Raw genomic sequence first — 23,918 nt, forward strand, 5'->3', positions numbered from 1 at the left:
TGTAAATCATTGAATGGAATTTCTATTCGTTCGTGTTTTCTCGTGAACAAGATCAGTCAACACTACCCTTCCTCCAAAGTCTTTCTAACTTCTCAACGTGATTTAATATCTCTTTGTAAATATCCTCGACAGTTTTGAATAAACGAATCCAAAGATACGTAAAACTTACTTCGTATTATTCGATTTTCGTTCTCGATCGAGGACAATATCAAACGAACAAGGTGTATAGATTCTCTTCTTTTCGAAACTTTGTCACTTTCATTTCTCGTAGATATTGCCGCATCGAGCCGACCAAAATTACCCTATTCGTTTTCGCTCTCTTCTGAACATTTTTGCGAAAGAAGATCTTTTCTCTCTATACTTTCCCACAAATGAACAATCACGGTCGGTTTTACGTTACGAATAAACATTCGACGAACAAGAGATTGCTCGAAGTGAAGCTAACAAGTAGCCCGGAGTTTTGAGAGAATATCGAGTCGGAGATCGTGTGTCGAGAAGCCCGCGTCTTCGCGCGTGCGTCGAGAGATTTATGTCTCTACGGGGTAACAAGGATCTGTAGAATAGGGGGCACGGTCGACTCGGCACCCTGTGTACCAAGGTTGTTCGAGAGATCGTGCTCCCGAGCGAATCGCGTTTCTGGTTGAAGTAACGGGCGACCGGGTCGATCGGGTTGGCCGCGGTTAATGGAAACGCGCGACACCAGTGGTACGTTGGGCGAGGGGGGGTGCGGGGCATATCGGTAGCGAGGGGTCGCCCCGTGGGAGCGCGTGGGCAGGCTTTTTCTTCGCGGAGCACCCGTCTACTGACGCGAACACGGTGGCTGCTCTCGTAAATGCATAAATACGGACGCGCGCGTGTCCGCCGGTTATTAATAAATTTCACGGCACGGCCGTTTATTTTCGACGCCACAAATCTCGCCGCGACGCGGTTAATTAAAAACCCCTCGGCCCCGGTCGCGTCGCGCGCTAAAAACTGGCCTTAATTGATACCCGACGAGGTGCTACCAAGACGGATGGACCCTCGTCGGCGATCGAAGTAATCGAATTTTCGGGATACGTCGACCATTTCGAAAGGGCGCTCCGAACACGATTATCTGACTGGCAAATTTCAAAATTGATACGTCGGTGAGGGTGGACATTTTTCTACACGGTGTATTTCTGAATAAAAATAATTCCTTTCTCTTATTGTTTTCGTCGAATTATTCGCTCGATTTATTCGAACACTCTCTGAATAAGAAAATGAAAAATTTCGTTTAATGTTCGCCATCCTTAATTCTCTTTTCTTTGTTAAAGAACATAGAGAAAAAGGTTACTCGATCTTTTCGTGCAGACTTTAGTCCTCTCTCGAATCGATCGAAGACATTTTTCGCAATTGTTACGAACAACGACATCGTCGAAAAAATCAAAATTACTGCAAGGGGTGACCAACATTATCCATGAATCCATTATACTGGGAATTGAATCAAGTATTCGGACGAGAACAGGAAACTTGAATGTAAACTTTTATCGAAATCTATCCAGTCGTTTTGACGCAATCGAGTACATACACTCGTTCGAGAGAAATTTTGTTTTTAATATTCGTGTAGCCCGTAGAGTCTTGAAACGTGTTTTTCCAGCGGCGAAACATTTTCCTCGATTAAAATTCTTTCTCTATTAAATTATAAATATCCTCGACGGTTTCGAACAAATAAATCCAAAGATACGTAAAACTTACTTCGTATTATTTGATTTTCGTTCTGGATAGAGGACAATGTTAAACGAATAAGTTGTACGGATTCTCTACTTTTCGAAACTTCTTTTCTCTTTAATTTCTCGTAGATATTTCCGCATCGAGGTGATCAAAATTACCCTATTCGTTACCCTAATATTATTCCGACTTTTCAATCGTTCACTGACTGAAGGAAGTAGGGGAGATTTCAGAGCAACGTCACTTGGCAAGTGGCGAGGGATCAGTAATGCCTTCGATAACATCGGGTGCCCAAATTCTTTCGCGCGAATAGTGTCCCACGGCACACATTTACGTCATCGGTGACCTTATCGTCGAGACGAACACTGTGGCACGTGAAGATTTTAATAAAGGATAGGCAATCTTGCCGTAGAATCGGGAGTAGAATTACATCTTATCTCGATCCCGAGCGTAACGACTCGGCTTTAACGCGGACTACGAAACGAGAAGACGGCTCGAATTGGATCGTGTCGAATTAACGATTCGTCGCGAAGATTAATGGCGGCTCGACTTTCGACGGTACAACGGATCACGGAGCGACGTCATTCGGGCTTATCATCCGTGCCAAAAACGACAAAACAATTCCGCGAACGTGGTGCATCGCCGCGGAGTTCACCGCCCTCGATACGAACGGAACATAATTTGATTGCACAACTCGGATCGCAATCTTCATCGAACAAATAACGGATCGAGAATTATCTTTCGATTCGTTAATCGAACTTTTTCCGCGAATATTGCGCCGTGTTGAATTTTACACTCGTGCTCACGAATAATTTAATCGTACGTTAGAACGATAACAGGTAATTCGTTGCGAAAGTTATTATAAAATTTTACGGAGGAGGAATTGGTGGAAAAATTGACGGGAGGAATGGAATGATCGATGCAAGTCGCTTTAAGGTATAAAAGTGGTATTTGTAGTTTTATATCTCTGAAGGTCCTTTCAAGGATAATATTTTTTCGTTTACGAAGATCGGACGATAGCCTATCGATGTTTTCGATTCTCGTTGGACCAAAGTTTCTTCGAGAGCAACTTTTTCACGGTATCGGAAGATTTCTCTTTAATGAGCGAGCAACAAAGGACTTTATCTTCGCGAACTGGTGCAACCTCACTTATCTCTTGGTCTCAGATGTTACGTCGTACAACACTCTAATTCACCTAATCCTCTCAATCTCAACGTTGAAGCATTTCAGCGAATTCGCCTCTTGCTTGTCTAATAGAATTATAACGAAAACATTGCGATAAAAAAAAATGTAATTAATCTTCAAATGAAGACATGTGTACATTTCCAAATCTAACCTCAATTGTCGAACGTATTTTATAGATCGATCTATTTGAGAATAAGTACTATTCCTCTGTAGTTACTCGATTTAACATTACGTGTTGAAAGATTGTAGGATCAAGAAAAGAACAATTTTATTTTAAGTTATTTAAACGACTGAATAAGAAATAAAAAAATTTTTTATCAAAATTAAAATATATGTATATGAAACAAAAGAAGTACAATTTTATTTTGAGTTATTGGGTTGTTCGGAAAGTCATTTCGTTTTTTAGTGTATAAACATTTTATTAAAATATATATTCTTCATTTTGAAAAACGAAACGACTCTCCGAACAACCTAATATTTAAACGACTGAATAAGTAATACAAAAATTTACTATTAAAATTAAAATGTATGTATCTAGACCGACAAAGTGTATTTACATGTACGTGTGTATCCTTGGGTTAACAAAAATTGTGTTTAACGAACGTAACCTCCTGAACGTAAAATCCTTGTTAAAATACGTTATATCCCTTTTGCGAAAAGCCAAATTCCTCTGAACGACCAATGGCTGTCGAGCCTTTGCTAAAGTAGAGATAATACCCATATCAGTATCGTATGTCGAGTCTAGCTGGACGTTCGAATGCTAATTTAATGCCGGACGTTTTAACCCTGCGAAGCAAGGTTTTGCCTGGAATCTCGAGGTTAAATGGCCGTGTTATCGTCGATAAATATTGCTCGATATTCCACCTGAAAACAGTGTTCTTTGATCGCATGCAATATTTTTATGATTAGGAATAATTTTCGAGGTTCTCAGTATACCTGTTCATGGTAATATCGGACGTCTCTGGCCTCTTTGAAATTTTACAAAATCGTGCACAGATTGCAACGAAATTTTCTATCGTTATTGCAACGTCTCTAGTAGTTGGTCCATGTGCAGTTGCATCGTTAGAATATCGCGTGGAAGTTACACCACTCGATAGAAAATGGTCACGTAACTTTTTCGTAATCGTCAACGATCGAGATAAGACAAATACTTACGTGACGTCTGTCCAAATTTATCGAGTCCTCCAGAAATTGCGACGAAGTTTGCTATCGTTAATTGCAACGTCTTTATGACTCCGGGAAAGATATCAGTTGCATCGCTGCAATTGCGTTTGGAGGTTATACCGCGCGATAAAAAGTGGTCACATGACCACTTTTCTTGCGGTTAGATCAAGTTTCGAAACAGTTGGGGAGGTTTTTTACAAACCTGGTTGCTACGAAACTAGTACGCAATACTGTTCCAAATTTATCGACTCTCTCAAAGACTGTATCCAAGTTTGTTATCGTTAACGTAGCCAACCGTACTCGCTGAAATGCAACCTCGTGCGAAGTGTGGATCACGTGATACAAAATGACCACCTGATATTCTTCGGGTCAAATGGTTTCTTAATCATTGAAAGTTGACGAGAAAATTCACTATTATTAAGTACGTTTCTCAATCCTTAGCACGGTATCGATGAAATCTCATGCGGAGTTTAGACCACGTGACATAAAATGACAACCCAGTATTCTACCTATCGAACGATCGGTTGCAATAAAACGAACACGCAATATCTTTCAAAGACGACAAGTACGATTAGTCATCGTTAAGCGAGTCTCTAAATTCTTAATGTGGTTACTCGCATCGATGAGATCTCGTGCAGAGGTTAGACTAAGCAGTTCTAAATGGCCACCTGATGTTCTTCCGATCGATAGACTACTTAATCTTCCAAAGACAACAACGAAATTCACCATCGTTAAGTGAACTTAAAAGTTTAAGTACGTCTCTCGAGCCTTAACACGGCATCGATGAGATCTCGTACAGAGTTCCGACCACGTGACATAAAATGGCAACCCAGTGTTCCATCTATTGAACGATTGGTTGTATTAAAATAGACACGCAACATCTCCCAATCTTCCAACGAAGACCCATCGTTGCGTACCTCTTTAAATCCTTATCGTGGTTACTTGCATCCAGGAGATCTCCCGCAGAAGTTAGACCACATGAAACAAAATGGCCACCTAATATATTCTTCCTACCAGAACACTTTGAAAGATTGGTTGCAATAAAATGGACGCCGAACATCTTCCAAAGGATCTTCCAAAAACGACAACCAGGATCTCTTATCGTTAAGTACATCTCTAAATCCTCGGCGCAACTACTTACATTGATGCGATCTCGTGCGAAGGTTAAACTACTCGCCACGAAATGACCACCTAATGTTCATCCTGCTAGAAGGCTTTGAAGAATTGGTTGCAATAAAATGGACGTGCAACATCTTCCAAAATAGATAAGATCCGTGAAAAACGACAACCAAGTTGGCCAACGTTCAGTACCGAGTCTGTGAATCCTCTACTCGTATCGATGGCGATCTTATTGCGGAGGTTAGACCACGTGTTACAAAATGGCCATCCTGCAGTCAGACTTTGAAGACGTTTTTCCCCCAAGCATGCTACCACGAAGCAGACGCGCCACGTCCTCGAAAATTTATCGTACCCTTGCTGAGTCGTACCGCAAGGAAGCCTGCAAGCTCTCCTGGTAGAGCTGCTTCGGTGCAATCTCGTATGCACGGTAGAGCGCGTGATATAAAGCGATGGCATGACGCTCTTATTATCATTAGGCTTCGCGGAGAATCTTCGTGAATTCGTTACGATGAAACAGACGTGCAACGTCTCGGGAAATTTATCGAACCATCCGAGTCGTCCGCGAATGGTTGGCTGCAACTGTTCCATGGCGGTGGTGGTACTGTGGTCGACATCGCAACGATCTCGTATGCATGGTAGGCCGCGTAATGTAAAGTGGTCGCATAAGGCTCGACGTAAGCGAAGACAGATGACTTCTGAATTGGACGCCGCCGTCCACGGAACGTTTTAATTCCCTGACAAACGGCTGTCCGTTTTCTTCTCGCCTGCTGTTGGCGATTAATAGACTCGTCGCTGCGAAAACCGTCCAGCTGGCCAGATCCTGGCCAACTCGGTGTATTCCTTTTCCACGATGATTAACGACCGTCGATCGACGGTGACAATTACTTTTTCAACCGTCATCAGAGCCCTTTTATTACGCGTCTATATATACCGTGTCAGATGCCTTTGCACGGTACCGACACTTCGTACCGCGCGCGTATGAATAGAAACTCATCAGCGTTACGCGTTTCAATGGTAACCTACTAATAGCTACGAAGCTAGGATCAGTTGATGAATTTTTTCTGGATTTCAATAGTGAAACCATACAGTGGTTGCGGCATTCGGCGAATATCACTCAAATACTCGGATAATTGATTATTCGAATACTCGGTGTTCGAGTACTTGATTATTCGAATACTCGGTGTTCGAGTACTTGATTATTCGAATACTCGGTGTTCGAGTACTTGATTATTCGAATATTTTATGCTCGAATGCTTGACTCTTCTAGCACTTGGCTATTCGAATACTCGATTTTCGAATTTTTTATTATTGGATATTCTATTCGAATACTTAACAATTTGAAACCAGAGTATCCGAATATTTCGTCCACAAATGAAGTAATTAGAGGTTCGTGGCATGTACTTGGACAGTGTGGCGCGACGAGTAATCTCAGACCTAATATATTAGAAAAATATACGAATACGTTCCAATTTTAATAATATTATTCCAATATTCAAATAATTCCAAGTATATACCCATCCTTGGTCAAAAACGTTATATTCTCCTATTGTATGATAAAGGGAGGTTCGTGTACCATTGTCTGTTGATGCTTTGTTAAGAAATGAGCGTTACATTTTTCATAGCCAAGCAAGTTCAATAATATTTTCGTCTCAGGCCCGTATCTTCCGAGGATTATTTTCCCTTTCAAGTACAAGATCGATGACGGACAATCGTTCCACATTTTCGCTTTATTGTTTCAAGAGTCATCTTTCGGTGTTCCCAGAATACCCAGTGCAAAAGAAGTTACCGTTGTATTGGAGCCGCAGATGTTCGTCTTGTTTCTCCGGCGTCGAATTCTTCTTAATTCCTGGCTTCTCGCCGGCGCCATAAGGGGAACTGAATTTTCTGGAATTTTACAAAAGAAACTCAACGTTAACTCCAACGTTTAGGGAACCTAGTATCGTCGTCCAAGGCCATTGACACGCACCAATTTCTCTGATTAAATTTCCTCCAGTTCCTCAACTTTTCATCACATTCTCAACGCGTCCGACCAAAATACACTATTTTCAAAATTTGGAGAATTTCTCTTTCGTTATCCAGACGATGAAGTTGCAACTTGTTTACACTTTTTAAAAGTACTACATTCTTTTTACACATGCAGTACTACAGATGTTTCATTATTTTTCTTGCCTTGGGAAAGGATGTCGTCGATTACAATTTAATTACCAAAAACCACAGGCTTTCGAATTTTTGTTAGGTTTTCTGGGTTTCTAACTCACTATTTGACGAATCTCGTCCTGATAAAAATAGTGTTCCATTGGTATGAATATCTCATGGAATTCTCGTGCACATTCTTTTTATACATGCAATACTACAGATGTTTCGTCAGTTTTCTTGCCTTGGAAAAGGATGTCGTCGATTACAATTTAATTACCAAAAGGCTTTCGAATTTTTGTAAGGTTTTCGAGGTTTCTAACTCACTATTTGACGAATCTTGTCCTGATAAAAATAGTGTTCCATCGGTATGAATATCTCATGGAATTCTCGTGCACATTCTTTTTATACGTGCAGTACTACAGATGTTTCGTCATTTTTCTTGCCTTGGAAAAGGATGTCGTCGATTACAATTTAATTACCAAAAACCACAGGCTTTCGAATTTTTGGGATTTCTAACTCAGTATTTGACGAATCTCGTCCTGATAAAAATAGTGTTCCATTGGTATGAATATCTCATGGAATTCTCGTGCACATTCTTTTTATACGTGCAATACTACAGATGTTTCGTCAGTTTTCTTGCCTTGGAAAAGGATGTCGTCGATTACAATTTAATTACCAAAAACCACAAGCTTTCGAATTTTTGTTAGGTTTTCGGGGTTTCTAACTCAGTATTTGACGAATCTCGTCCTGATAAACGGTGTTCCATCGGTATGAATATCTCATGGAATTCTCGTGCACATCACAGAAGACTGCAAGCGCATAGATTTCCGGGCGCGCGACTGCACGTGCACGCGCGCAGCCATTGCGACCGTAGATGCGCTCAGCACGAACTCGCGGTTTAATTTATCGGCTGAAATCTGAATTCGCTAATTACTGCGCTGCTTGCGCACGAGAAGCGTGCGTGCGAGACAAAGCGAATCGGGCGGCCAGCAACGAAACGAAATTGCTCCTTAGATGCTGAAGAAAGAAGTAATAGGAATAACAAGAAACACAGTAGAAATATATTATTGGCGAACGAAACGTATTGCTTTCTTTGAAATTTTGTACGATAGTGAATCAAAGATTTCGTCCTCGTTCGATCTGATCGTAGTTGATAACTATGGCACTGCTTAGGAGAAACGTAGCGATATCGGATGTTGGGTTTTAATTAGTTTGATCGTGTTTCGAGAACTGTTGCTTTGCAATAATAAATATTGTTAGAACGTGGTTTGCAGTTGGCATCTATAATATATCAACGTTTAGGAGGAATGTAGAAACATTGAAAAATGAGTTTTAATTGTTGCTCTTGTCGAAGAAATTTTGTAATATCGATAAACTAGTTGAAATATTATTAGAAAGTGCAAACTTACCAGCTTGGACAATTTGTGATTTTATTTTCAACTAGTTTCATCGAATTTTATAAAAATTTCATTCTTGGTAAAATGTTTGTTATCCTGAAGAAGCATTTGATCCACAAATACATTTGCATATCATTGGAAACTTAAATTACAAGCCCAAGACGTTTCTTTTTTTAATAATGGTATCGGACAATTTAGGTTACAAATACGAAACTGTTAGAAACTACAAAGTTACAAAACTAATCCGTAATTGCATCTGTAATTAATTTAACCATGTTTGGCAACTATTCCTTTCTAGATAAAACGCTTTGGCCATTAAAAAATGAATTGGGTCGCAGATACGGTTGCAGGTCTCGTTAGAAAGTGCACAGCTGCGTGCCTAGTTAGTGACTGTTATCTTCAGTCGATTTGATCACGCTCGGTACAGAATTCATTTTTATCATAGATACTTAACGGCTCTGTGGACTTGAGCACGATACGACTTTGAACTTGACTCTCGTTCAGAGACTGAGTCAGGGTATGATTGTCGTAATTACGTGGAGATTGTAGCAATGTGTATTATAAAATCTAATCTATCCGTAACCACGATTAATCGCTGTAATCCTCTTTAATGATACATGCAAGGAGAAAATAAATCACAGGTGTTCTTCCGCGATGGTAGATAAGATAAAAATTCAAATTCGAATAGTAATCTCAGTCTGCGGAATCTATATGGTGAATATGCAAATCGCACGTTACACTTGATGCCAAAGAATTTAATTCACAGATGAAGTCATTGTACAGACGTAGATCGGGATCGTGCGTAGAAAAATATCACGTCAATGGAGAAGAAATACAAATTTCAATACAAAGTAACGAGTTTTGAACTCTTGGACTAATTTTTACGTCATCCCAACAATAAATCACGTCCATCTTAATTTTGTTCCATTCGAACATCTCGAGTTATCTTACTCGAACAATTTTGAGGTTAGGTTTGAGAATAGTTGTTCCTATTTATGGAAAAGTATAGGAAAATAATGTATTATTATTCATTGAACTGATTGCTTGAAAAGAAAGCCTGCAATGGTACATAAATGGTAACTCGAATCAATTCAGAGTACAGAGGTTAAAAGTAACGCGTCCATCTTTGATTTCCTAACGACAACGAAAAGTCTTCTCGAACTTTGTTCCATTCATTACCCAGACCGATCCTTTCGAGGTGACAATTTTTCGGTTACGATCTCGATTACAAAACAAACAAAACATTTTCATAAATTTATCATATATTTAATTTTGTCCCGAAAGTTGAAAAACAACGCGTTACCTGAAACGTCGATCGTTACCATCTCCACTCTGTTTACAGTGGAAATTCACCGAGCAATTCCAGCCATAGTTGGAACCTAACCTAGACCAAGCGAAACGCTCTTGGCGGTGAGCGCGTTAAAGCGTGTTACGACGTTGTTCGCGCGAGTTCTTGCTACATTTCGTCGCCAGGTGGGCCTTCTCACGCGTGCCTTTCGGCGCGTGCCACGAGAAGAATGATCTCTCCCGCGTTCAACCCTTCGAGGGTCGTTTTATGAAGCCACGGGTGCAGCCACCGACCAACGAAACAAACGAACTTGTTTCCCACCCGTCTTTAAAGGATCGTGGATTTGTTTGAACAAGTATTATCGTTCGCGAGACTCGGCTCGCGCGAAGTGCATCGGGAAACATCCACGTGTTTTCATGGCTTGGGTAAACTTCGTTGGGACGGTTTATTGTTTCGAGGTAAGGTTTAAAAGTATCTCGACTCCGCGCGATTGCATTACGATTTTTTTCCAATTTGCTTAATTAATGGAAACACTTCTTTCCAAAAAGGAAAACCATCGTTCGCTTCTGTTGTATTTTAATAAACGATTATGTTTCACTTTCGGTGGTATTTTGTTTATTTTACTTGCCTATGGATATTTTTCGGGCCTGTTCGTCGGTCGATGGATATTAAAAGACGTTGTTGTTGCAACAACGACGATAATGTACTTGTTTGGTGAAATGATACACGTATCACAGAGGAGAGACTGTTCTTCGCGAAAGGAAAAGGGGGATCCTGGGGCGGTGAAAAAAATAAAATCGACGATTAAATCAACACGCAGCATGCGAGCCTAAGTACTTCCTCTCGTTACTCGGTGGCCGGGTTGTATTTTTAAAAGCCGTCTGCGGTCTCGTGTACACGAAATCAGTTACATGGTGTAACGCGGCGACAGGATCGCGCGCGCGCGCGCACGTGGGCCCAGCCAGTGGAACCACAGCACACGACGCTTCTAGCGATGGGCCCGACCCTGTTTATCGTTTAGGAATCTTCAGTAATTGCGTGCAATCTGATCGTGCCGTGTCATAATAATATCATTCAAGACACAAAGGATATCAAAACTATTTGAGTAATTAAGGAAATATTAATATCATTAATAGAATATAATGTAATTAATGAAATAACCTTGTCAAGGGTCGTTACGTATATAAAGAGTTTCTGAGTGTGTTTGAATCATTTTTGGTATAATTGTACGAGATGATTTTGAACTTTCTTTTTTGGTGCAATTGTGCAATATAATGTAATTAATGAAATAACCTTGTCAAGGGTCGTTACGTATATAAAGAGTTTCTGAGTGTGTTTGAATCATTTTTGGTATAATTGTACGAGATGATTTTGAACTTTCTTTTTTGGTGCAATTGTGCAATATAATGTAATTAATGAAATAACCTTGTCAAGGGTCGTTACGTATATAAAGAGTTTCTGAGTGTGTTTGAATCATTTTTGGTATAATTGTACGAGATGATTTTGAACTTTCTTTTTTGGTGCAATTGTGCAATATAATGTAATTAATGAAATAACCTTGTCAAGGGTCGTTACGTATATAAAAAGTTTCTGAGTGTGTTTGAATCATCTTTGGTATAATTGTACGAGATGATTTTGAACTTTCTTTTTTGGTGCAATTGTGCAATATAATGTAATTAATGAAATAACCTTGTCAAGGGTCGTTACGTATATAAAGAGTTTCTGAGTGTGTTTGAATCATTTTTGGTATAATTGTACGAGATGATTTTGAACTTTCTTTTTTGGTGCAATTGTGCAATATAATGTAATTAATGAAATAACCTTGTCAAGGGTCGTTACGTATATAAAAAGTTTCTGAGTGTGTTTGAATCATCTTTGGTATAATTGTACGAGATGATTTTGAACTTTCTTTTTTTGGTGCAATTGTGCCGGAGAAATATCGAATAATCTATTGTTGTATCTAAGTCACGTGTATACGTTGTTATATTTTGGATATTTTCGATCATATTTGTCCCAGAAATATCGAAAGACTTTCCAGAAGAGGGAAGATCAATCCCATCGCTACGTGTTGCACGATTGCATTTAATTCTACAAACAGATTCCGACAATGCGCGGCAACGAACGCGATCCGCGTTTACTCGAGCGTGCACGATTTACGTATCAGCCGCGATTAATCGACTTCCTGGTCGACTTTGACCGGACACAGTCTGTTCGTCCGTGGTCGATCGATTGCCTTGTCGTTGAACGAACGAGAGAACATTAGAACTGGGACTTGTCGAATACTATTAAAATATGCATTTCGATGTTCAAATACTATTCGAATATGCACTTGATTCTTTGAGTACTATTCGAATGTGTGCGTGTTTATTTGAATGTTAAGTAGTCGAATATTTTGTTCACCGATCAAGTATCTGAATATTTATACCACCAGAGCTATGAATCAAACTCTTAATGTTTATTTTCATTCTTTTTTTCGAGGAATGCAATTCGAATAATGATACTCAAATAATAATATTCAAATACTGGTATTTAAATAGCGATAGTCGAATGATGATATTTAAATACTAATAATCGAATACTGAAACTCGAATAATAATATTCGAATACCGATAGTCGAATAATACTATGCGAATACTGATAGCTGAATAATACTATTCAAATACTGATAGCTGGATAATACTATTCAAATACTGATTCCCGAATAATAATATTCGAATTCTGATAGCTGAATAATACTATTGAAATACTAATTGCCGAATAATAATATTCGAATACTGATAGTCGAATAATATTATTCGAATACCGGTAGCCGAATAATAATATTCGAATACTGATGGCCGAATAATACTATTCAAATACTGATAGTCGAATAAGACTATTAAAATACTGATGGCCGAATAATACTATTCAAATACTGATAGCTGAATAATACTATTCAAATACTGATAGTCGAATAATACTATTCGAATACCGATAGCCGAATAATAATATTCGAATACTGATAGCCGAATAATACTATTTGAATGTCGATAGTCGAATAATACTATTTGAATATTGATAGTCAAATAATACTATTCGAATACCGATACTCGAATAATAGTACACGACTACTGATATTTGAATACCTAAATATTTCAAGCGTATTCGAATAATTCGAATACTTGAAAAATCTGTGATAAAATTTTCCGATCAGTAATTTTCTCCAGCGACAGATCATCAATATTTATAGTCGGTGGCCACGAGGAACGCCTTATGAAGCTATTTGCGGGGACCGATAATACCGGTCCCTAATAGTCCGATTGCATAATAATGGTGACCGCAGCTGCGGCGTACCGCAAATAAGAGACGCCTCGATGACTTCTCGACGACTCCTTTCCCTCTCGATTCGTGCCTTTCTTTCACCGCACTTATTGGACTCGGTCTTATAAGAAACATCGTCCAATTGAGAATCTCCGAGTTTTATGAAACTCGGTACACAGATAAAACATTGAAGAATATTACACCCGTAATCGGTTTCATCGGTCAATATTTATTATCACATCGGTTAATATTTATGATATCACACCGATATTGTTCTTGAAATACTTATTCAATTGAACAGCAAAAACGAAAGGTATAAAAGAATTTTGTATATAAAAAAAAGTTTCTCGCAAGTAATCGAATAAAAATTTCATCGAATCATTGGTGTCACTGCAGCCAATCGAACCTTTCATACGCATTTGAAATTTAACGATACTCCAATTACAAAATCCAGCGTTTGTGAATAAAAGAACGAATAAAAGACGCGAAATAAAATTTTTCGTTAGAGATTCTTGTTTTCTGGAGAATCGATAAGTTTCAAAAATTGATTTTCCTGAAAACAGAGGCTCGTGGAAACAAAAATTTGATTCCACATTTTCGATTTATTTTTACACGTAGAATCGTTCACCTCTCGGTCGTGTAAACAAAAATTGTGAAAGATTTCGTAAACAATGGCCACCTGTCGAAATCACTTCGGAGTTCGAACATTTGTCGGGAAGACGATATTCTAAAGCGGTACGATCGTTCGCGGTGACCCTGAGCGATTGTTCAAAGGTCAATTCATGGAACAAACGGAATCGCAAGGCAATTACCGAGCGTCAGACAGCAGAAGCGAAGTCGAAGGCTCGAAGGAACCTTACGGAGAGAGAGACTCGCCAATCACTCGACCTCGTTGCGCTCATTCCGCCAATTACTGTACGACGATGCGTACTGGATCGTGCGCAGGGGACAAAAGGATCTGTATCGGTCATTCTGGAAAGATTCTCCAAATTCGTGTGGACAAGAACAAAGGGAGTGATTTGTCAATGTTCATGTTATTGTATTAATTTACGAAATACTGTTTCTCCACAGTATATTTATTTTTCCATACTATATTTATTTTTCCATAGTATATTTAATTTTCCAAACTATATTTATTTTTCCATAGTATATTTATTTTTCCATACTATATTTATTTTTCCATAGTATATTTATTTTTCCATACCATATTTATTTTTCCTTAGTATATTTATTTTTCCACAGTATATTTATTTTTCCATAGTATATTTATTTTTCCATAGTATATTTAATTTTCCAAACTATATTTATTTTTCCATAGTATATTTAATTTTCCAAACTATATTTATTTTTCCATAGTATATTTATTTTTCCACTGTTATACTTTATTCAATTCGACAATTTATACTCAATATTCGGTAAAATAAGTATGTAATTATTATTAATTATTATTATTAAATTGTCAGGTAGAAAATCTACTCTCAATATTTCTACAGACAGCACTTTTCCCACTTTGAAAATAACATTGACTCTCTCGACGCTATGTTCAGAAGAAAATAAATTTTTCGCTCAAGGTCACTTACTCGACCGTGAATTAGGGTTAGGAAAGACTACTTTTTGCCCACCCTTCTCTGAGAGATAGACAGCATATGGCAGAGAGAAGCGGAACAGATAATTACGCCATATGAAGAGGGTAGCCTGTCTACGACCTTGAACGGTCAATCAATTTTGTTCCTACTACAATGAGGAATTTTATGTCGGTAATTAAGTAAAGTACCGATCAGGAGCACTTATTGTAAAAAAAATCGCGACTCATCGTAAGAGTTTGGATGATAAGGGATCTAGGATTCCGCTATGGAATCGCTTTTACGCGGAATTCGAAGGCGTGGAACCACAATAAATACACCTCTCGTCGTTAAAATAACGATTTAGCCTCTGCCAGCTCCGAAAGATACGAAGCTATCCCAAACAGAGTAAGAGAACGTTTCACTCGCTTTGAAAGTTGGATGGAATTTCATGCATTTAATTTGTGCGTTAACCATCCTAACTAGTTTTGCATCAGCAACTTTGTGGAATACTGATGAAGGAATATAAAGATCTCCGACTGATTGGAAGGGGATTTAGCTTAGAGCAGACAAGGAACTATCGGAACAGGTTACTCGTTGGAAGTGCTCGAATCCCGTTAAGGGGTTAAAGATACGGGTTAACTTTGGAATTTTCTTCTTAATGAACTATTAATTTCTACTCGTTCAATTAGTTCCCATTGAAAAGTACGCGCATCGATGTATTTCCAAATCGAATTTTATTAAGGTACATCAAAAACCATTGGAGATACAGCCATCACCGAACGTGCCTCGTTCGCAATTTAATCATGGTTACGGTTTCGAGAAAAAAGCTGAACGACTTTTTAAATTGCAAGAGACTGCGGACGTTTATGCACACATAAGATTCGCAAAGAATATACGAGACGTATGCGCGTAAAATATGCATATATGCACGAAAAATACGCGCATCCGCTCTTCGTGATGAGGCCATTTTAACTACATTGAAGATATTACGAGTATCAAATAATAAAGTACCTACGCTGTTGCGCAGGTAATCTATAAAACTAAAAGTGTACAGTATCTGCGGATATTGCAAGCTGTTTACCGAGTGGAGGAGAGGCAGATCGAGACGATTTACTATGCGATACAACATAGGATGTTACATTTTCTCGTGGCACTTCAAACTGTTTCACATTTACAAAGAACGTGATGATCACACTTTTAGGTATAGTCTCGTGATACAGATTGAATTAACGGTAACGTACAGGTGTCTTGGGCTCACTGTGCTAACGATCGAACAGTTCACGCTTCAAATTGAACCCAGGACGTCGTATTCCTTTTCGACCGTTTCACATATACGTGAAGTACGTGGGATAGATTTTTAGATACAAGCTCGTGACAGGGACCTACAGGTGTCTTGTGATCACTGTAACGGAAAACTTCGAAATAATTCACAATGCAAACTTACTCCAAAACACCACAATTCCTCTTCGAATGTTTCACCTCTATTTACGCGAAGTGCGAGGAATAGATTTCTAGGAATAGTCTCACGATAGGGACCTACAAATGTCTTGAAACACTTTACAGTGCAAACTTAACCCAAAACATGGCAATACCCTTTCACATCTACATCTAGCGCGAAGAAGTTTCAGGTATAGTCTCGCGATAGAGATTGGACTAATTGCAACCTACAGGTATCTTGGGGTCATTGTGGCGGGAGACTTTTCAATTTAAACTTAAACCCAAAACATGGCAATACCCTTTCACATCTACATCTAGCGCGAAGAAGTTTCAGGTATAGTCTCGCGATAGAGATTGGACTAATTGCAACCTACAGATATCTTGAGGTCATTGTGGCGGGAGACTTTTCAATTTAAACTTAAACCCAAAACATGACAATACCCTTTCACGTCTACATCTAGCGCGAAGAAGTTTCAGGTATAGTCTCGTGATAGAGATTGGACTAATTGCAACCTATAGGTATCTTGGGGTCATTGTGGCGGGAGACTTTTCAATTTAAACTTGACCCAGAACGTCACAATTCTCTTCAACTGTTTCGTGTCTACTCAGAGTACGAACAATTGTAAGGTATAGTATCGCGTTAGGTGCTGGACTAATTGCAATCTACAGGTGTCTTAGAGCCACCGGGACGGGGAACTTGGACAGAATTTATAATACAAAGCCAGAATGTCGCAATTCTTCCAGCCTCGTGATTACTCATTAGTCACGAACAGGATCCTCGTAACCCCCGCCACCCCGACTGGGTTAACGCCATGACGGTTTCCCGCCAGCGACAAAATTGCCTCGCAGTCCATCGAAACGCGCTAATTAACAGAAAAACGAAGAAACGAATGCCTCAACGCGATTTGACGCGGCAATAATTCATACGGTGGGTTAATTGCAACGGGCTCCGCGGTAAGCGCGACGGTTATTATTAACGGATACGGTTATTACTTCGTCCAAGCATATTTCTTTCGATCAAGCACGGTCTCGCGGTCGCGAGTCGCTGCGCACCCGAGCCGCGCAGCGCGCCGAGCGTGGTGTGGGGAGGGGAGGTGAAGGGGGAGAGGGGGAGCTTGCGTTCCTGGAGGGTGCGCACGGGCGACATAAAAAGATAGGTAACAACGTTGCGTTTCCCTGTTCCCCATTAGCATATCCGATTACGGCCCGCAATGCGCGCTGGAACGAGATAATTAGAAAAGATTGCGAGCGTGTATTGCCTGCGCCCGTGTCTGGACAACGACCATCCCTTCCCCCTCCCTTACACTCCTAGCTGACGCTTCCTCCGCGACCAAGTGAATTATGATCGACGTATATATCTGTCCGATGAAAGGAAAAACGTTATCGCGTCGTTTTCCATCGATCGGTCCATTTCTCATCGTACAACCAGAGCGACGTCTCCACCCCCCACTCCCCGGGTCATCCGATCTCGGCTTAATCGTCTGGAATTGAAAATAAGTCCCGTGAATACCTCCCAGAAGGTCGTGAGTGGGCTTCCCCCTTTTTTTTCCAAGTGTGCGCTCATTTCTCCCGATAAAATCTCGCGTTAAGTTTACGGACAGAGTCCTCGTTTAGGGGGAAGGGGAAAAAGAAGGAGAATGTAAAAAAAAAAAAAGAAAGAAAAAGAAAGAGAAGAAGAAGAAGAAACGAAGACGGAAAATATGTCTGGTAGCCATGTTATTCGATGCCAATCGAGATTAAGGAGGCACGATCTACGACGCAGAACGGTCTCATTATTTCGTGGCAGCGACTTCCACCCTGTGCTAGCCGCTTTAATGATGATTAATGCAAGCCCGCTACTTGTTTCATCGTTTTCGAGAACAATCCGAGGATAACGAGGAATGCAAGCGCGGCTTCCTTCGTAAAAGCGTGCCACGCCGAGCGTATTATCGCGATTACTCGACCGGGGCGCTCGGTAGCCTAAGTCCCCGTCGCTGAGCCGATGATTTCTCATCTTTGGACACGGCGAGATTCGTTACGCCGGGTGTTCGCATCGCGTCGCGAGGTTTTGCGATCGGAACTAGTTATCGAGGCCTGTGTCCAGTCGTCGAGCGATGTGACAATCCGACGGAAAGGTGCTCGAAATTTTTCTCTCTGTTCGTACTCGAAGGGGAGGGGTCTGGCGTAACTGAAACGCTGCTTCGAGCGAAACGCAATGAACGCGACGCGACAAAAACCAGGAAACGTTGGGTGTGACTTTGTAACAACCTGACAGTTGTACCGGGATTTAGCGAGTGACATTCCACGCGCCTTGGAAATTGAGAATAAAGTCCACCGATGCAACTGGTTACGACAATCCCCCCATAGCCGGGCTGTCACGGTGATTTTTCCGGCCCGTTCGCCTCTGCAAACACCGAGAACCAGAGCGAGGAACAGTGAGAGTCAACGCGACAGAAGCAGTTCCAGAAACTGGCGAAGGTAACTCCGTGACAACACGACAGAGAACAACCGTGACCAGGATTTAGTCCCGTGGCATTCCGCTACCGTGTGTATCACGTTACGGATATTTTCACGTCCGTTACAATTGAATATCGCTCTAACGATTCGAGACACCTTCTGTGACCGATTCGCGCCTCTTCTGGCCAGGCTGCGGACCACTATCGTACCGGAACAGGGCTTGCGACAGCATCGGGAATTCGCTAATCATCCTAATACCCGTACGAGATCATCTCTGTCACCTTGGTGAACGCCAAAAGGAACAAGCTGCCAAGAGATCCTTCACCTGGAAAATAGAAAAGAGAACGTTCATCGTGTATCGATCAGACTCCAGAGACACACTACACTTATTGCATCAAAAATCATCTCGGAATAATGAAGCAATCGCTCGATCCGCTGCTGATTGCGCTCTCAGCTAAACACCCAATGTCAGCCAGAAACGTGACGATAATTGTACCTGAATAATTACGATAAGCCGGGACCGATCGCGATCAGTCCCGTCCGCTCGAACACTTGTCCTTTTTTTTTTTCATCCCGAGGCAGCGGGAACGCAGCCTTATCGCGTTACGCGTGACGTTTCTCGTGTACAGCTTCCATTGATAAGATCCTCCGCAGCCAGTACCGAAACTTGTACATATACACCGGTGGTGCACTGGCTGGTCACCTTATCGTTGTACACGAGCTGCGCTTCGCGGGACTACATTGTGGCAGGCCTGTTCCACGTTTGATCAAAACTGGTTAGCCACGCTCGGGGGCCAGCCTTCTTTCTACCAACGATCCCCTCTGCACCTGACTTTCAGAATAATTGCCTTCGAAGTGATACGATCTACGATCGCTGATCGATCATCTCTGCGTTTTCTTGCTCCCTTCTTGTTCCAGCGGTTAGGTTTAACCTCTTTGCCCACAACCGAGTACCCATTTGTACGTTTCTTCTAATAATTATGTTCTTGGAAAAATATCGCGAAACCGTTCCGGATCACCATTCTCTGGACATTTTAACGACGTGTGACGTTTCTCAAAGATAATTTATGCTCACGATTTTAAGTGATCGACGTTCAAACTTATTACACGCGTGCTGTGCAACCGAGGTACCACGTGAGACAAAACGTATGAGATTGGAGGGATGACGAACCGACATTGGAACTATATTGGCAAAAATAGTTCAGATTGTTTAAAACGTAAAGAAAATTAAGCACTTCGAGAATTCATGGAACGAAAGTAATCGCTAAATATCTCAAGCATTGTGCGCCATATACGGGGTACAGTGTTGTATATTTTGGTTGCGCGGACAAGGATTAAGGAAATTTCTAAGCCATCGAGGAGGCAACGAATACCATTCCGGGTGGTTGAGAGCGGAATTGTATTAAAATATACAACCGCGAACGAATCGTGCTGATTTCGAGGCTTACAGGTTCTTAAATTTGCGGTTTAACTCGTGTTTTTAATCACTGTAATCCCGTTTCGTTTCGCTCTTCAGAAACATCGTGAAACTCTTCGTTTCGCTCTCCAGTTTCGCGCCTTTCGGCGAGAAAACCGTGATCGCAACGTGACGAGGAATAAAACAAATCCCCTTCAATGTACAGCAGAGGAGATACCATCTGTAGTGCCTTAAACCCGTCATCAGTTTACTCTTCTCGGCGCTGAGACCTTCTTTCGTGTCCAACTTTAACTCCTTGTCCACGGAAATCCGTGCAGAATCGTTATCCTCTCGACGTCCACTCGCATGTATTTGTTGCGAAATTTTATTCCCGGAGAAGAAGACTTCGCGATGATATCGTGATCCTGAAGTACGCGCTGTCCTGTTCTTCGAGGACTTGTAGTCCGATCCTTGAGAAATATTGTAGTATTTTTATTTCTCTTATCAAACGGCTAAATGACAAACTCACTAGGTGCCCCCTGTTGCAACTATCAAATAATCGACCTAAATAGTTACGCGTATCGTCGAGATGATATATAATATCATCCGGGTAGTTCAAAAACATTATTCTTCTTTTCTAATCCGGTAACACGATGTTCGTCAATATCTGTGCTGTTTTGAACAACCCCTCACCCGATAACGCAATAACTTCAACGGTCCAGGTGTCTCCTGGCCCAACCACTGAACCATGTAATGTATGTCAAGACTATTCAACCGTAGTCTCAGTTGCTATAGCTTTGTCTAGCTCTGGAAACAATGTATACGTTCATCTTTTCGAACAATTCACTTGACACCTCGATACATGCATCTCCTATCCCACTACTGATTCAAATGCTCTGTGTCGGATCATCTAGAAACAATGAATACATACACCTTCTTACTAGGCAACGTAATACGTGCTCCAGTATCACCCAGTCCAATTAGACCGAATCAAGTGTTTCGTTTCAAGACATTACTAAGCCTAATTAATAGTTTCGTTCGAGTAACAATTTCCAGATCTTTTTCTCGACTTCTTACTCGACAACACGGTACACACGCGACACCGAGTCTCGGTATGTCCTCCAACTGCTGAACTATGTGTTCCATAAAGCCACGGATCCAGTCACCAATTTCGTGAAGCTATAAAAATCCACGTCGCGATCCTTTGGTAACAGTGAATCCATTCACCGTTTCAAATCGTTGACTCGACAACGCGGTACATGCACGATCTCCATGCTGAAAGTGTCCCTCAGACGGTGATGTGCCCTACACATAAAAGCACCACTGATTCACAGACCTAGTCACGGCTTTCGTTGGGGCGATAGGATCCCAAATGAATTATGCTCGAGGTGATCAGTACGCGCCGATACCGGCGTATTAAAGCACTTCGTAGTTCTAGCAAGCTACGTACCGACCTGGTCTCGCACTTTTCGCGATTGAATCGTGCCGCCTCTGCCCCCGGTATCTTTAATGCGGACACGTGAAACCGGTACGTCCTCGCGTGTCGTCTTTACTCATTCAGAGGGAAACCAGTTTTCGTCGCGGTGGTCCGGCTGACACGGTTGATCGCGGGGCAGATAAATAAGCCCTCGTTACGGAGAGGTGACGCGTCCACGTTCGCCGCACGACCCACCAGGAACCAGCGAAATTCTTGCCCCCGTCGCTCTCCTACAAGCCGTCCGATTGGTCGAGAGCGTGAATAGGAAAAGAAGACACGGCGGAGACCGGGCAGAGGGGGAGGGAGCTTGAGATACTGTCGCGACGAGGATTCCACCGTGTCGCGTTAATCGGGGCTCATGTAAAGAGTGACGAGACGCGCGAATTTAATTGAGTACTTAAGCAACCGGCTACTTGCCAGCTAATGGAGTTATCGGAAGCCCGAGGAAATGAAAAGTGCTATCGGAATGCGGCTCGTGCCGATTACCGCCAGCTTTTTGCCCGATCTCGCACAAACACCTTTTCGTTCCCGATTCCGACGGGAATCCGATGATAGACGGTACCGAGACGCATCGGGATTTCGAAAAACGAATTCAACTTTTTTCCATCGCGAAATCTCGGTACACCTCGCATCGTGAAATTATAAAATTCAGTTCTGCGCAGATTGTATAATTTTCTATTTTTCTTCAATTGATTTCCATCGATGAGAAAATACACACGAAATGAAATTTTCTAATCGCTTTGAAACAGTGTTCTCCAAAATGGGAACACGACATCTGAAAATGAACATGGACCATTCTTTCCGTTAAGAGAATATTTTGCATATCGCTTATTTGATAAGTTTCTAAATTTTAATTGAAAAAAATCGTAATTCGTTACTTGGCTTTTCGCGATTATTTGTAATATATAAAATGGCGAATATAATTCATTTGAACTTTACAAGCATTTAATTCGATCGAGGCTTTGTTATTTTATCAATGAGTAACGTTGAGTTAATTAAAATAAACATACCTTGTCGAACGTAATTCGACCTTCGTTGGAACAGGTGTTACAAGAAACGGACGATAATTCTCGTTGCTGATGTAATCCATCACGACTGACCAGACGTAATAATTTCATAACCTCAAATTCGCTTCGGACTATTTGAATATTTTGATACGGTTTCACGGCCTTCGGCGCTCGCGGACAGATCGTTCGACGTATACTATATTTATCGATATTTGTGCCGCAGTACCGTGAACCGAGCATTCACGGAAACAAACTGCAGGTTCCCAAATATTTTCTCACGTGCAGCTGTGTCTCCTCCCGCGGGTCTACGAATTGTCGCTTGTTCATTGTGCCGCGCCAAACAAGCGCGTATTGTCGCTAGGACTGTGACCGTGAATCGGTCATTGTGCGACGTTACGTCGAGAACTTGGTGCTTATGTCACATGTGGGTTCATTCTAATGTAAAAGCCTGATTTTACGGTTCATTGTCGCGCGACGAGAAAGCAGCCACTAGAACGAGGTCGATTGAACGAAGAGTCGTGGCTCCTGGTGCCTGGACTTTGTCCTGTTAACGTGGACTTTTACATCCTGGGAGTGTCGAATACCGAAAGTTTCTACGAAATCTAACACTATCCACTCCTTTTTTCCCCCCTAAACGTCACTTTTTCGGCCGTCGTTGACATTTCACTGTTCGATGAACTTTACACGTGGATTCGAATTAGCGTGTTTCACGAGAGAGGTTATATTTCGGCGCGACATAATGCGTTAAACTTTTCGATAGTCTATTCTTTAATCTAAAGGTTACTTTTTCTATTACAGGATATTTAACACTTCACTAGTCGTATAATATCGGAGAATGTACCGAGACTTTCGATTGTTAATGTCTATTTTAAAAACTGTTAAGTATATTTGTAAAAAAGGTATAAACGAACACTTTTCCGGTTACATTTTAACGGCCATTACAGTATCGATCACGTGATTACTTTTCAGGAGTGCCACCATTACTTATTCAGATCCTTGATACCACTGCGTACGTAACGTTACGGTTGCTTCTAATTTGTCGAAAAAACTTTCAATTTCTAATTTTTCCAATTTCCTAAACCGAGGTATCGTTCTTCTTTTATTTTCGCAAAGGAGTTATCAACGCAACAATCAATATTTTAAACTACATTCGACTCGAGAACTTTTCGTAAATAAAAGACCGGGAACGAATTTGATTGGCTAAGAGTGTGCCATAAATCTGGCACGTAGATTCCAAACAGATTAGACAAAGATTGCAATCCTTTTAACGTCTACTATCAAGATTGATACGATTACACGTAAAATAAATTCTACTGCATATATTC

General features: G+C 41.0%; 2 protein-coding genes across 5 annotated transcripts in view; one reads left to right on the top strand and one right to left on the bottom strand.

The window, feature by feature from the left end:
• The window catches only part of LOC143150747 (uncharacterized), a 170,007-nt gene extending 146,521 nt beyond the window's left edge, over positions 1-23,486 (bottom strand). Inside the window, exons 1-3 of one of the 4 annotated variants that reach the window (XR_012993168.1) lie at positions 22,597-23,486; positions 21,560-21,816; positions 19,002-19,038 (exon numbers count right to left, since the gene is read on the bottom strand). Coding sequence is in view for 3 of the 4 variants with exons in the window: in XM_076319212.1 (XP_076175327.1) it covers positions 15,613-15,969 (357 nt within the window). In the remaining variant the exon portion in view is untranslated. Of the gene's footprint in view, positions 1-15,567; positions 19,039-19,209; positions 19,594-21,559; positions 21,817-22,596 lie in introns of those variants that run through there. The other 3 variants (XM_076319213.1, XM_076319212.1, XM_076319217.1) reach the window with 3 other exon arrangements.
• LOC143150743 (fibroblast growth factor receptor homolog 1) overlaps positions 1-23,918 on the top strand; it is a 102,815-nt gene that overhangs the window by 13,262 nt on the left and 65,635 nt on the right. The gene's annotated exons all lie outside the window — the stretch shown is intronic.

Source organism: Ptiloglossa arizonensis, chromosome 8 (assembly GCF_051014685.1).
Source record: "Ptiloglossa arizonensis isolate GNS036 chromosome 8, iyPtiAriz1_principal, whole genome shotgun sequence".
NCBI lineage: Eukaryota > Metazoa > Arthropoda > Insecta > Hymenoptera > Colletidae > Ptiloglossa > Ptiloglossa arizonensis.